Source organism: Prunus dulcis, chromosome 7 (genome assembly GCF_902201215.1).
Source record: "Prunus dulcis chromosome 7, ALMONDv2, whole genome shotgun sequence".
Taxonomy (NCBI): domain Eukaryota; kingdom Viridiplantae; phylum Streptophyta; class Magnoliopsida; order Rosales; family Rosaceae; genus Prunus; species Prunus dulcis.
Window position 1 is genome coordinate 494,781 of NC_047656.1, and position 13,097 is coordinate 507,877.

At 37.1% G+C, this 13,097-nt stretch overlaps 2 protein-coding genes across 2 annotated transcripts; both read left to right on the forward strand.

Annotated features, from left to right (window-relative positions):
- On the forward strand, positions 1-7,749 carry LOC117634172 (casein kinase 1-like protein HD16). Its single transcript, XM_034368129.1, has 17 exons — positions 1-488; positions 1,219-1,680; positions 2,074-2,199; positions 2,274-2,347; positions 2,474-2,543; positions 2,627-2,682; positions 2,849-2,920; positions 2,993-3,087; positions 3,262-3,325; positions 3,413-3,542; positions 3,639-3,857; positions 3,950-4,080; positions 5,295-5,469; positions 5,562-5,652; positions 6,809-6,966; positions 7,083-7,271; positions 7,472-7,749. The coding sequence occupies exons 2-17, from the start codon at positions 1,267-1,269 to the stop codon at positions 7,529-7,531; spliced, it is 2,124 nt and encodes a 707-aa protein (XP_034224020.1). The 5' UTR covers positions 1-488; positions 1,219-1,266; the 3' UTR covers positions 7,532-7,749.
- A 1,599-nt stretch (positions 7,750-9,348) lies between these two features.
- On the forward strand, positions 9,349-12,113 carry LOC117634748 (receptor-like protein 46). The gene has a single exon (XM_034368961.1). The coding sequence runs from the start codon at positions 9,559-9,561 to the stop codon at positions 11,938-11,940; it is 2,382 nt and encodes a 793-aa protein (XP_034224852.1). The 5' UTR covers positions 9,349-9,558; the 3' UTR covers positions 11,941-12,113.
- The last annotated feature ends 984 nt before the right edge of the window (positions 12,114-13,097 follow it).

Here is a 13,097-nt window from a genome sequence, read left to right on the forward strand (position 1 = left end):
TATACATATTTAGGGTATCAGCAATCAATACATACACACAACACAAACATAACAAAGAGAACAGAAGAGAGAGAGAGAGAGTGAGTTTCTAGATAGAGAAAGAGAAGACACACACAACACACAAAACCAGAACACACCACACCACCATCATCACCAAATGTTATTTTCTTTTATTTTTTGAGACAAAATAAAATGAAATGAAAATTTATTTTATTTTATTTATTAAAAAAAAAACATCTAGACAGGCTCAGGGCTTACCTATATTTATAGCCTTTGAGCATCCAAGTCTCTCAATACCAAAAAAGACAACAAATAAGAAAAAGAAAAATCCTTTTGAGCGTCTGATAAGAGAAATGTGTGTGCCTCTGTCGCTTTGTTTTCACTGAAGAACAAGACGATCTGACGGGAACCGATCCCCTTCTTCATGCGTCTTTGATTCAGTCTCAGCCTCCGATCCTTGTGCTTTCTCGGTTTTCAGCAACCGATCGGTGAGTAAATTCATATTTTGCTATTTTTCTTCATCTTTTTTTTCCAGCTGTTTTGCGCTTGTTCGATGATCGCTTTGTATTCAAAGTTTTCAAATTTTTTAGATAATCGGATTGGTGATTGCTTAGAAATCGATCTGATTCGGATTATTTATTTGTATCGTTGATCAAGCCGTTTGATTCTTTCGTTCAATGTGGACGTGTATTTGTTTTTGGTCGTAATCATCGTTGCTTCAATGCTTAGGTTGGTGAAGGTGCGTGCTTTTGGCCGAAGCTAATGACTGATTAAGAGAAATGAACAAAAGATAGACAGAAATGGAATAGATTCATTTTATATTATTGAGCACATTTACTATTTACTTTGTTGCTTGGTTTTTGAAAAATAGATCTCTTAAGCTATATTATGTAGCCCCATAATGGTATCCTTACTTTTTCTCTATAGGTAGCAATTGAGGCAAGCCTCACAGAATTTATCTTACTGTGTTGTTTTGATTTTCTCTATCTGTCACTGTGGTTTCAGTTTTGTAGTAGTTCTAAATTATTAATAGTATGATACTATAAATTTGTATGATTTATCTAGTCCGACTTGTGTCCGTAAGGGGGTTTAAAATTTCTATTTTGCTTGCTCAAAGGGATTTACGTTTATGGTATTGTTTCAGTTTTATGCTTGTAACAGTAAATTATGTTTTAATTAATAATTTTAGTGATTTCTTTCCTGATATTTATGTTGCAGAGTATCTGAAGGGATTATTGGGTGGAATGTGATTTGCATGGGCTGAGGATGCCAGAGTTACGAAGCGGAGTGCGCAGATCAAAAAGGCTTGATGATCTCCAGCCTCCCTCACAACCACCGATTGGCCAAGCCGAAAATTGTGTACTGCCCGCTCAGAATAAACCTCGTAGGAGAGCTGGTGGTGGAAGGGGAAGAGGTGGTAATGCTGTAGCAAAAGGTCCTTCACCAGCAATACCCACAAGGGCTACTGCAGCTGGTAGAGGTCGTGGTGTTAGGTTGATAGATTTAGATCCTGAACCTTGCGAGGTTCGTCCTGAAGCTGCTGCTTTAGGAGCCGCCGAACCCATTTATAATCGTGTAGAAGTTGTAGCAGATAAAGATATAGCGATGGAGGGTGGTGCGAGTGCAGATAAAATAGTGGGAGGTGAAGAGGAAGCAGGAGGGACACCTGTTCCCGATAGGGTATATACCTTGTACTTATTGCTTTTGATTGGATTCCTTTTTCCTTTATAGTGTAAGATGTGGGATATTAATTGCATTGATATGGGATTTCTATTTTGAGAAACAGCTGTTATGACTGTATACTCTGCTGGTAGATATTTAGCTGATTATTAGCATTAAAAAGAAGTTCTATGTTCCTCACTCTACTAGTTCAGTAGATGTGGAATGGACGAATTCGAATATAATTAGGTGATGATTGTTATTTTTCTGTGAAACGAACTTGAAGATTCTTGTATACATATTGAGTTTGGCCCTCAGTTGGCCGATGCACCAACAATTTTATTGTGATAGTTACTATTAATAAATGTCTTGTTGTCCATGCGGAAATTTAAGTGTTTCTGTTGCTTGGTGTAGGTACAAGTGGGTAACTCTCCTGTGTACAAGGTAGAAAGGAAGTTGGGCAAGGGTGGTTTTGGCCAAGTTTATGTTGGTAGAAGGGTTAGTGGTGGCACTGATAGGACAGGGCCTGATGCAATTGAGGTATTTAATATCATTTTTCGGAAATTTTATTTTCTGAATCACAAATATATGATCTTTTAAGATCCTTTTTACAGGTTGCTTTGAAGTTCGAACACCGAAATAGTAAAGGTTGCAGTTACGGCTCTCCTTATGAGTGGCAAGTGTACAGGTGAGTTTTGTTTATTCCTGAATATGTTGGAAAAAGATTACATATGGTTGCCTTTAAATTTTATTTACATTAATCTTGAAATGTTTCAAATGTCTTATCTGATTTCCTTCTTTTTACGTTGTTAAGTCATCTGAATGGATGTTATGGAATTCCTTGGGTTCATTACAAGGGTCGACAAGGAGACTTTTACATTATGGTAAGTTTTGTTTTGGAGTTCCTTACCATCTGATTGGATTCAAAACTTTTTACATTGTCTGATGGATGTTGTTTATATTTCAGGTCATGGACATTCTTGGACCCAGTCTTTGGGACCTTTGGAATTCTGTTGGCCAATCGTAAGATACTCTATCTCTCTCTCACGCACAAACACACTCAAATTCACACAAGCACACATAAATGACCCCTGAAAAACCAATTGTACAAGAATCTACACGTCAACATCCCCTGTGTGCAACAGAGTTTATTTCGGTCCTTTAATTCACATTATTATGTCTGCAACAGGATGTCACCCAATACGGCAGCATGCATTGCAGTTGAGGCAATATCAATTCTTGAAAAGCTTCACTTAAAAGGGTAAGTTTTATTGGAAGCTTTGACTTATTCTCTTTTGTATAAATAACTCATGAAATTTTCATCTCAAACTAGGTTTGTGCATGGAGATGTAAAACCAGAAAATTTTTTACTTGGTCAATCTGGAACACCTGATGAGAAGAAGCTATATCTGATTGATCTTGGCTTGGGTATGTTGCCCTCATGTTTCTTCATTGCATGTTTTCCTTTAAAGTATGAACTATTTGTGTTTCATGGTCAGATATGGTATTTCTGTTTTTAGTAAGGAAATTTAAGCGATATGAAGCAATCCTATTCCCATATTTAGTATATAATGCTTGTATAATGTTTATATTTTGTTTCAGCATCTAAATGGAAGGAAGCATCTGGTCAACATGTTGAATACGATCAGAGGCCTGACATATTCAGGTTTGTAATGTTAGGACATTGTTCTATTTGTGCTTCTGAGACTTTATTTGGCCGTCCTTTATATATTGACATTACTACTTTTGACAGGGGAACAATAAGGTATGCAAGTGTACATGCACATTTAGGTCGGACTGGAAGTCGAAGGGATGATCTTGAGTCATTGGCATACACATTAATATTTCTCATTAGAGGAAGGTTACCCTGGCAAGGGTATCAGGTGAGTTGGTATCGTTGTTAAATGTGTTTGTAACTTTGTATTCTGTTTTCATATAATCTTGACAACCTTCATTCACTGTTTTGCTTGAAATTACAGGGGGATAACAAGAGTTTTCTTGTTTGTAAGAAAAAGATGGCCACCTCCCCAGAGTTGATGTGCTGTTTCTGCCCTCCCCCATTCAAACAGTTTCTTGAAGCTGTTACAAATATGAAATTTGATGAGGAACCAAATTATGCAAAGTTGATATCTTTATTTGAAAGCTTGATAGAGCCATGCATGCCATTAAGGCCGATAAGAATTGATGGAGCTCTTAAGGTGATTTTGATTATACATTTTCAGCTTTTTTCCTTTACTCTTTTCTTTTTCTTTCTTTGACTTTCTATTTGTTCAACGTTCTGCATAAATAGGTTGGGCAAAAGCGGGCAAGAATGTCTATAAATTTGGAAGAAGATGAGCAACCAAAGAAGAAAGTTCGTTTAGGTAGTCCTGCTACCCAGTGGATTTCAGTGTATAATGCACGTCGTCCAATGAAGCAAAGGTGAAATATACATTTCTTTAATTTGATTTCCCATAATATGTGATTGTGCAGTGAAATTTTTCCTACATTTACTATTTTTTCTCATTTTCATACAAACATATTTTATTTCCATACAGAAACATTAATAAAAGGTGTCAGCAGTTGAAGTATTTTAAATGTTTGATTTTCATTGAAAGGTTGTTATACAGTTTTAATTCTTCTTTGTTAGTATCAAAAGCAAGTATGTAATTTTGACATAATTCTTTGTCTTGACCGCTATTTGTGCTTAAGCAAATTAGCTAACTTATGAAGGATGGCAATGGCATTCCCTTTTTTGGCCCATGTGCTGGTGTTCTGTCATTAGACATATCTTAAATATCACTTAAATAACCTTTTTCTGAAATTTGATATAAAGAGATGTAATGCTGTATACCAAAATAGGAAAGCTTGTTGCTCGTTAAATAAAAAAACTTTATTTGTTCCTAAGGTGGAATCATGATTAAACTACTAATCATTTCTAAAGTGAAGATAAATGACGAGATTTCAAACTTTTTATTAGTTTTAAGCTCGTGACCCTTTCATCTTTTACTTAATATTGAGATTTTCTGATATTTATTTATTTGGTATCTTTTGTATCTCATTCTAGTGGTTCTTTAAAATAGGTTTCTTATGTCTTCTCACCAATTCAAGTTACACCGTGTCTGTAGTCAGAGGATAAACTACACTTTTCCCCCTCAACTTCTTTCACAATTCGTATCTGGTCCCTGTATTTTAAGTTACAACAATGACAACACAGGGACAAACAAAATGGAAAAAATATCAGGTAATTAGGTGTGAAGTGTAGTTTGAGATAAAATGCATAGTGATATATTATGGACTTCTCATAAATGATATTAAATGGTTTTGATTCTGACTTGCTTGAAACATTTGATAATGATGCTCCTGATGTGTGTTTCTGTAAGAAATACCGAATGAATAGTGTCTACCAATTTGAGGTGATGATGAACCTAAGTTCTTATTTATGGTATATTTTCCCACAAACCAATGTTTATGTGCATGGTAATGGTTTTCTTGCATGGTGGTTTTTCTTCTCCTTTCTCTTCCTGAGGAAACCAAGGGGCATGGTCTAGGCTCAAACCTAGGATGGCCTCTGTAGGGCTGTGGCTTCACCACTTAGGTGTCCCCACTGGACTTTTCTTGCATGGTATTAAGTAAGCCTCTTGCTGGACATGTAGATATCACTACAATGTGGCGGACACAAGGCTGAGCCAGCATGTTGACAAGGGTAATGAAGATGGATTATTTATCAGCTCTGTAGCGTCTGCCGCAAATCTGTGGGCCCTAATCATGGATGCAGGGACAGGTTTCTCTTCCCAGGTTTATGAGCTGTCAACTGTCTTCCTACATAAGGTTAGCATATGAAACAAGTGTATTCTATCATCCTTCCGTAAGTAATATACTTCTTGAAATAATGATCATCTTGATTAATTCATTTGGGACAGGATTGGATCATGGAACAGTGGGAAAAGAATTTCTATATTAGTTCAATAGCTGGTGCCACTAATGGGAGTTCCTTGGTTGTTATGTCCAAAGGTTTGCATTTATTTGTAGCATTAAATAAATAAATAAAAAATGCTATTAGTTTTGTATAAATTTGTGTTGTGTGCATCTTCACCTCTTTTGCTTTCATATATCCTGTGGTACTAGTCAACGGTGAAATATGATTATCTTCTTCTTTTTCCAAATCCAGTCACTTGTTTCTCTGAGTTGTCTTCAACTGGTGCTATATCAGGGTTGTGATTAAATCTAGTTTTCTTCTCATATTCAGTTTTTGTTCATGCAGCATTCTCAATCTAGGATGCCCTTTTGCAAGTTACTTAATTCATTTTTCTTTTTACTCCAGCAACATTCAATCTAGGATGCCCTTTTGCAAGTTACCTAATTCATTTTTCTTTTTATTCTAGCAACAGTCTCGTTCTAGGATGCCTTTTTGAATTCTGCTCTTTGAAGTTTCTCCCAAGAGACATGAACAGCTTTCTTTTCGCACCACTGCACACTCCCAGTTATCCTCCACTTGCGTTTTTCTTCCTCCTACCACTGTTTATGTTCTTTATCTTCAATGCTTCCCATAATTCTTCTTGCTTGGATGGCCTCTGCACCATGCTTAACTCCTCTGCGGTTCATTTTTCTCTTTGGAACATCCTTGCTGATAAAATCTCCTGTTGATATTGTGATTCCAAATACTTTTCCTTCCACCAAACATTAGCTTTGATTGACTTTCTTTCATTATATCTCACCCCAAATAGTTCTTTTCATGGGGCAATGTAATGACATTCCTTACAAAACCATTTCCCCATTCTTGAAGAAGCTCAAGAACATACCAACGGGGTTTTAGTCAAGTGGTCAGGGCTGTGCAAAAGTCATGATAAATTACCAGAAAAAGTCATGTTAAAGTACCATAAACAGAGTTGTATCATGAAGCTCGGTGTTTTTTAACTAAAGGTCACAGAAAGAATAAATTTTTTGAAAAATAAATGCTGAAGAACTTTAAAAATTAAATTTTAATAGTCCTTATTGGAATGTGTGTTTTTGCATGTTATAAGTGCCTTTGTGCGTGCACTTTGCTCATCTTCATTTTTTGCTGGTAAATGAAACTTTAATTTTATGAGACTCTACTTTTTGCTACATATTTCTCTTTACTAGACCAGTGTCCTGAGCCGTGATTTACACTCTATCGTATTGCATATAGGTACTCCTTACACTCAGCAGTCATATAAAGTGAGTGAATCTTTTCCATTCAAGTGGATAAATAAGAAGTGGAAAGAAGGTTTCCATGTGACATCCATGACAACCGCTGGCATTCGCTGGGGTGTCGTTATGTCCAGGAATGCTGGATATTCTGATCAGGTATATTATTACTCACATTCAAGTCTGTCTTATTTTTGAATTTGTAAATTTTGTTCACCTTTCTTGTTTCCAAGATAGCTCATTTTCCCATCTTACATTTGATTTGAAAATACAAGGTCGTGGAGCTCGATTTCTTATACCCGAGTGAAGGTATACACAGGCGATGGGAAAGTGGTTACAGAATAACATCCATGGCTGCCACTACTGATCAAGCAGCCTTCATTTTGAGCATTCCTAAACGAAAATTGATGGATGAAACTCAAGAAACTCTGCGTACCTCTGCCTTCCCAAGCAGCCATGTAAAGGTAAGATAGAAAACATTGGTGTGCGATGAGCATCATGATCTTGTGCTTATTTTCTTTAATTCTTTATAACGCGGAGTTCAAATATCTGGGTTCTGAAAGTTCAGTTGCATAGCACCATAGATGAGGTATTCATGCCTTGTTTTTGTTCATTTTCATCAATCACACGATAATGAATCATCTTTGATGTTTGTTTTTTGCAGGAAAAATGGTCCAAAAATCTCTATATTGCATCAATTTGCTATGGACGGACTGTTTGCTAATTTGTGTGTATATGTGGTTTATACCTGAAAAATGCTATTCAAATTTTTGAGAGGGTTTTACAGTTGATCTTTGAGTAGCTGGATAATCTCTTCACTGCAAGTTAAGAGGGAAAAAAAAATCCAAGCATCTCATGAATTGTCTTCCTAGTTTATGAATGTAAAAAGTAACATAGATGAATGATACAATTGATTTTGGGAAATCATGTGCCCTCAGCCAACCTACGATGCTAAGCAGCAGTTTGTCAAAAACACATCACATACTTCACCTAGCTATGGCCGCTCAGTTGATCGCTTATTAACTGCAAATCGTTCTCGGAATTAAACCTCGCCATAGAAGGTGTTTTCTATTCGAATGTTGTGGTAAGTAGCAACAAAAACACTTAAATAGGTAAATAGGTTTTAAGTTTTAATTCTTGAATTGGGGTCAAAGCACCTACGGTAAACCTTGTTGGGAAAAATAGATCTCAGCTGGTCTTTTTATACTATTGGAAATTTACTGGAATTGTTTTTTTTTTTCTTTTCTTGAAAACGTAAAAAATATTGGACACCAATTGGCTTTGGAAACTGGTAGGATTTTTCAGAAACTGTTTGATAATTTGGTAGTCTTCTCAGAAAAGTAAAAGAAAATAGTAATCTGATTATGAAAATGTAAAACACCAAATAGGATGGATGGAAATGTAACCCAAGAATCAGTCAATCAAACGTGCAAAAGTGAAAAGTTGAGTCAAAGAAAAGTGGTGCTGAGTCCAAAGAATAAGAATATAGGGCCCGCGTCGTGTGTGTACAGCGTCGGTTAGGGAAATTTGACTTTTCAACTAGAATTTTCATGATGTTTGTTTTGTCTGCCCACTCCGATATAAAGCAAATATTGACTTGACTTGGTGCTTGAATTCCGACCAAAAAAAAAAAGAAAAAGAGACTTAGTGCTTGAATAATGATTAAAGATGTGCTCAAAACAACTAAAAACACTAACCCGTGAAGCCATATAAACATTTAAAAAAAATGTTGTATTTTTTGCAATCATTATATCATATTATGTAACACTTGCAAAGACAGATTCAATTAAGATTACACTGGTGTAATCCTAAGTGAATTCTTTCCATGGATTAACAAATTCAATTAAGATTCAACTTCATCGCCAAGCAAACCCGAGATTTATATCAAACACAGGATTAGGACTTCCTAAGCTCAATAGGATTGCTTATCACACAGAAAGGAGCAGCTGGACATATCCCATAGAGTTAAAATTGCAACATCTCTAATTTACTTGACCTGAACAAATTTTAATTTGCTTGAATCTTGAACCCATTAAAAATACAAAATAATGACCTTACAGTGAAACCCATTTAAAAAGAAAGAAGCCATTTGATGACTTGTAAACATAAATTGGTGGGTGAGACAGTAACAAGCATGAAATGGTATATGATAATAGCACCAGTGCAGTGTTGAATGTTTGAAATGTGGTTCCATTCCATCAACAAGAAAAAGATAATGCCTTCACATCACAATGGAGTCTCTAAGCTGGTGGTGATAATGTTACTTGTGATAAAAGCAAAAATGCTGAATTATCTACAAACGGCCCGCTCGGTAATCATTTTATTTTTATTTTCTCTAAAAGTAGAACATACGGTAGAAATGAGAAATGAAGAAGGGTGGAGGAATGTGTTTAAAACATTTTAATGTTGAGAAATGTGGCAAGACATACCCTGATATGCTTGTCATTGACTACAAAACTTGGGTACGATCTTCATTGCCTAGCTTAATTAGAACCTAGGACCAGACAAATTTGCATTAGGTAATTGATTTAGCCTCAAAAGTCAAGATAAAGGACAACTGCCCAGTACAAAAATAAGGACAATTTCCAAGGCCTGCCGTCTGGATTTGGAATTATACATTGCACACAGATTTGTTTGACCACGAGTCTCAAGAGCTTATAGAAAAATATATAGTTTGTGAGTTTCCACCATCAACACATTCATGATCCATCTGTAAGTATCTCGAGTTGTTTAATTAAGTAGCAAAGCAATATGGCCAGCCTGATGAGCCTACCTTTTGCTGCGTACTTGATCTTCTTCTTCACCTTAAACCTCATGCCTATGCCTTGTTTTTCTTGTCCCCAAGAACACAAAGAAGCTCTACTAGAATTCAAAACTTCATTAACTGAAAACTTAAACTCTACCGATGAAGCAATGGTAACCGAGTTACTAGAGTCATGGAATTCCAGTTCAGATTGTTGTCAATGGAACCTGGTCACTTGCCATTCCCATGCAGCATCAGCTTCAAAACGTATCACTGGCCTTGACATTTCCTATCTGGTCCTCAATGGAAGTGTGCCTTCAGATGTCCTGGCGCCACTCTTCCGAATAACAACGCTCATGCTGCTCAACATCGCTTCCAATTCGATGCAAGGGGAGATCCCAGGAGCTGGTTTTGCCAATTTGACCAAGCTAGTATATCTTGACATGAGGGAGAATCGATTCAATGGTTATATCCCTCCTCAGCTGTTTCAGTTAAGGTACCTAGAGTACCTTGATTTAAGTGGTAATTTCATCCAAGGAGAGATCCCTGCAGAGGTCGGAAACCTTACTGAATTGCGTAAGCTGTCACTTCGACAGAACACGCTATCAGGAAGGATACCATTGTCTGTGGCGTCTCAGTTGAGGGAGTTGCAAGTATTGGAGTTGCAGGATAATTTTCTCTCCATGGAGATTCCAGCAGAGATTGGCAACTTGGTGAACATTTCAACACTTGCATTGAGCAACAACAATTTGAGTGGTGGAATTCCACAATCAATACAAAAGATGAGCAAGCTGGAAACACTTGCGCTGGACAAGAATATTCTCAATGGTGACATCCCAGCATGGCTATTTGAACTCAAGGAGTTGAAGAATTTGCATCTTGGAGGAAATAAACTAAGGTGGAATAACAGTAATGTCACCATAGCTCCAAAATGCATGTTATCTCAATTATCCTTGAGATCCTGTGATGTTGGAGGTCCTATTCCGATTTGGCTTTCCAATCAAACAAGGCTTGATCTCTTGGACTTGCGTGAAAACCGGCTCGAAGGAGCATTTCCACTGTGGCTAGCAAAACTACAGGTTGGGATCCTATTTTTATCAGACAACCAACTCACAGGTTCCTTGCCGCCACCTTTGTTTCAAACTCGAAGTTTACAAGTCCTTGAATTGTCAAGAAACAACTTTTCGGGAAAATTGCCCGAAGATATGGGTGAGAACTGTGCAGTCATGATACTCATGCTGTCTGAAAACAATTTTTCAGGGCCAGTGCCAAAATCCATCGCAAACATATACCGACTACTTTTGCTCGACTTGTCAAGGAACAACTTCTCGGGTGAGCTTCCAATCTTTAAACCTGATGCACTTCTAGCGTTCGTTGATATTTCGTCAAACAAATTATCAGGTAAGGTTCCTGCCACTTTTGGACTGAACACTATAATCCTCTCACTAGGCCAAAATGAGTTCTCTGGTGAGTTGCCTAAAAACTTGTCCAATCTGAGCCAGCTTGAGCACCTTGACCTGCATGATAACAACATCACTGGAGACTTGCCAACATTTCTCACTCAAATATCTTCTCTTCAAGTACTCAGTCTACGAAACAATTCCATAAGAGGATTGATCTCCGGTGATCTGTCAAATCTCAGCAGTCTCCGGATCCTGGATCTGTCTAACAACTTGCTTAGTGGAAATATTCCTCCAAGTGTTGGAAATCTTATTGCAATGATTGAGACTCCGGACATCCCAACAAATTTGCCTGGTATCTTCTCCTTCTCAGTTGAATACGACCTGATAGTAAATTGGAAGAAGTCAAAGCAAGGCCTATCTAGCCACAATCTTGACATCTACTCCCTTCTAGACCTGTCAAATAATCAATTTTCAGGCAACATTCCATCCTCTTTGGGTAGGCTGAAAGGCTTGAAGCTACTTAACATTTCTTCCAATGAACTTTCTGGGAGCATCCCATTGGCATTTGGTCATTTGGAGAGTTTAGAGACCTTGGATTTGTCTCACAATAATCTGTCAGGCCAAATACCACAGACATTTGCAAAGCTTCAAGAACTGAACACTCTAGACTTGAGCAACAACAAACTTGTTGGTCATATTCCTGAGAGTCCCCAAATGGATAGACTGATTGATCCAAACATATATGCTAACAACAGCGGATTGTGCGGGGTTCAAATTCAGTTGCGTTGCCCCGAAGAGCACCCGCCATCTGCCAAAACAGAGGAGAGTGATGAGAAGAACGATACATGGTGGTTTTCATGGGCAACAGCAGGGATTGGATTCCCTTTTGGATTTTTTTCTGCTGTGGCCTCAATGTACGTTGTTGGTTATTTTAGTACTGTTGCAACCAGAACAAGAAGGGGCTCTCAATGTGTTTGGCAGAGGTAACAATGTGTGTGCTCTTGAGAACCATAGCACACAAGAATAGTCACAACAACCTTTTGAAGAAGGAAACAAGAACATCTACTACAAATAATGTTTGTATTTCTGCTGATCTTATATTCAGCATATATATTTTGAAGTGTAGTAATTAAGAATATTAAGGAATGATGTTAATCGGACCCTCTCTCTCTCCCCTTCCCTGCCTTTAGAAAACACTAGCCCCATGTGCCAATTGGTTTTATTTTATATTTTATATTTTATTTTTAGAATTAAGAAAAGATAACATGGTTAGTTATGTTCCATAAAAATATGACCTATTATTTGATTTTTTTTTTTAAATTTTTATATGAAAAAAAAAATGTGAATTTACCATATTATCCTCATTTAATTAATAATTTTAATTCTTAATGTTTGAATTAATCAAGGGCATTTTCTGCTATTTTGAATATTTTACCATTCTTTGCCTTTTGCTTTATATATATAGATATATAGAGAGGGTGGTAGTTGCGCAGAGTTAGGGAGTATCATTTGGCCGAACTGAAGTGGGCAGCTATGAGTCAAAGTCCAGTTTGACCCACTAGCCAGGTACATTCTAAGTTTGGATAGAGTTTGGGATAGGATTTGAAACCTTTGGACCAAGCAGGCCTGCCCATTCACCTTTATTTATTTATTTATTTATTTTTTTTTGGGGTTTTTTGCCTCATTTGCCTTCTTTTCATTCCAAACATTTAAATTAAGGGAGATTCACTATTATACCAAATATAAGGATATATATATATATATATATATATATACAGTCCCCTTCTATTGAGGGATCTCTCAAATAATTTTATTTGAGGGACACCCTTTAGGGTCCCCTACGAATTTTTTTTTCAACGATCGAAACCATCTATTTTTTAAGTCTATATTCATAGATCATCCTTAAAAAAATTAGACAAATCGGAAACTGTTTCGATATCCAATTGTATATATATATACAGTCCCCTTCTATTGAGGGACACCCTTTAGGGTAGGGATGGCAACGGGTCGGGTAGGGGCCGGGTATGACAATACCATCCCCATCCCCGCTCTCCATCCCTGCCCCCATTCCCGAATCCATCCCCGTTTATTAGGTTTTGGGGAATCCCCGTCCCGGTCCCCGTCGGGGGACTATCCCCCATACC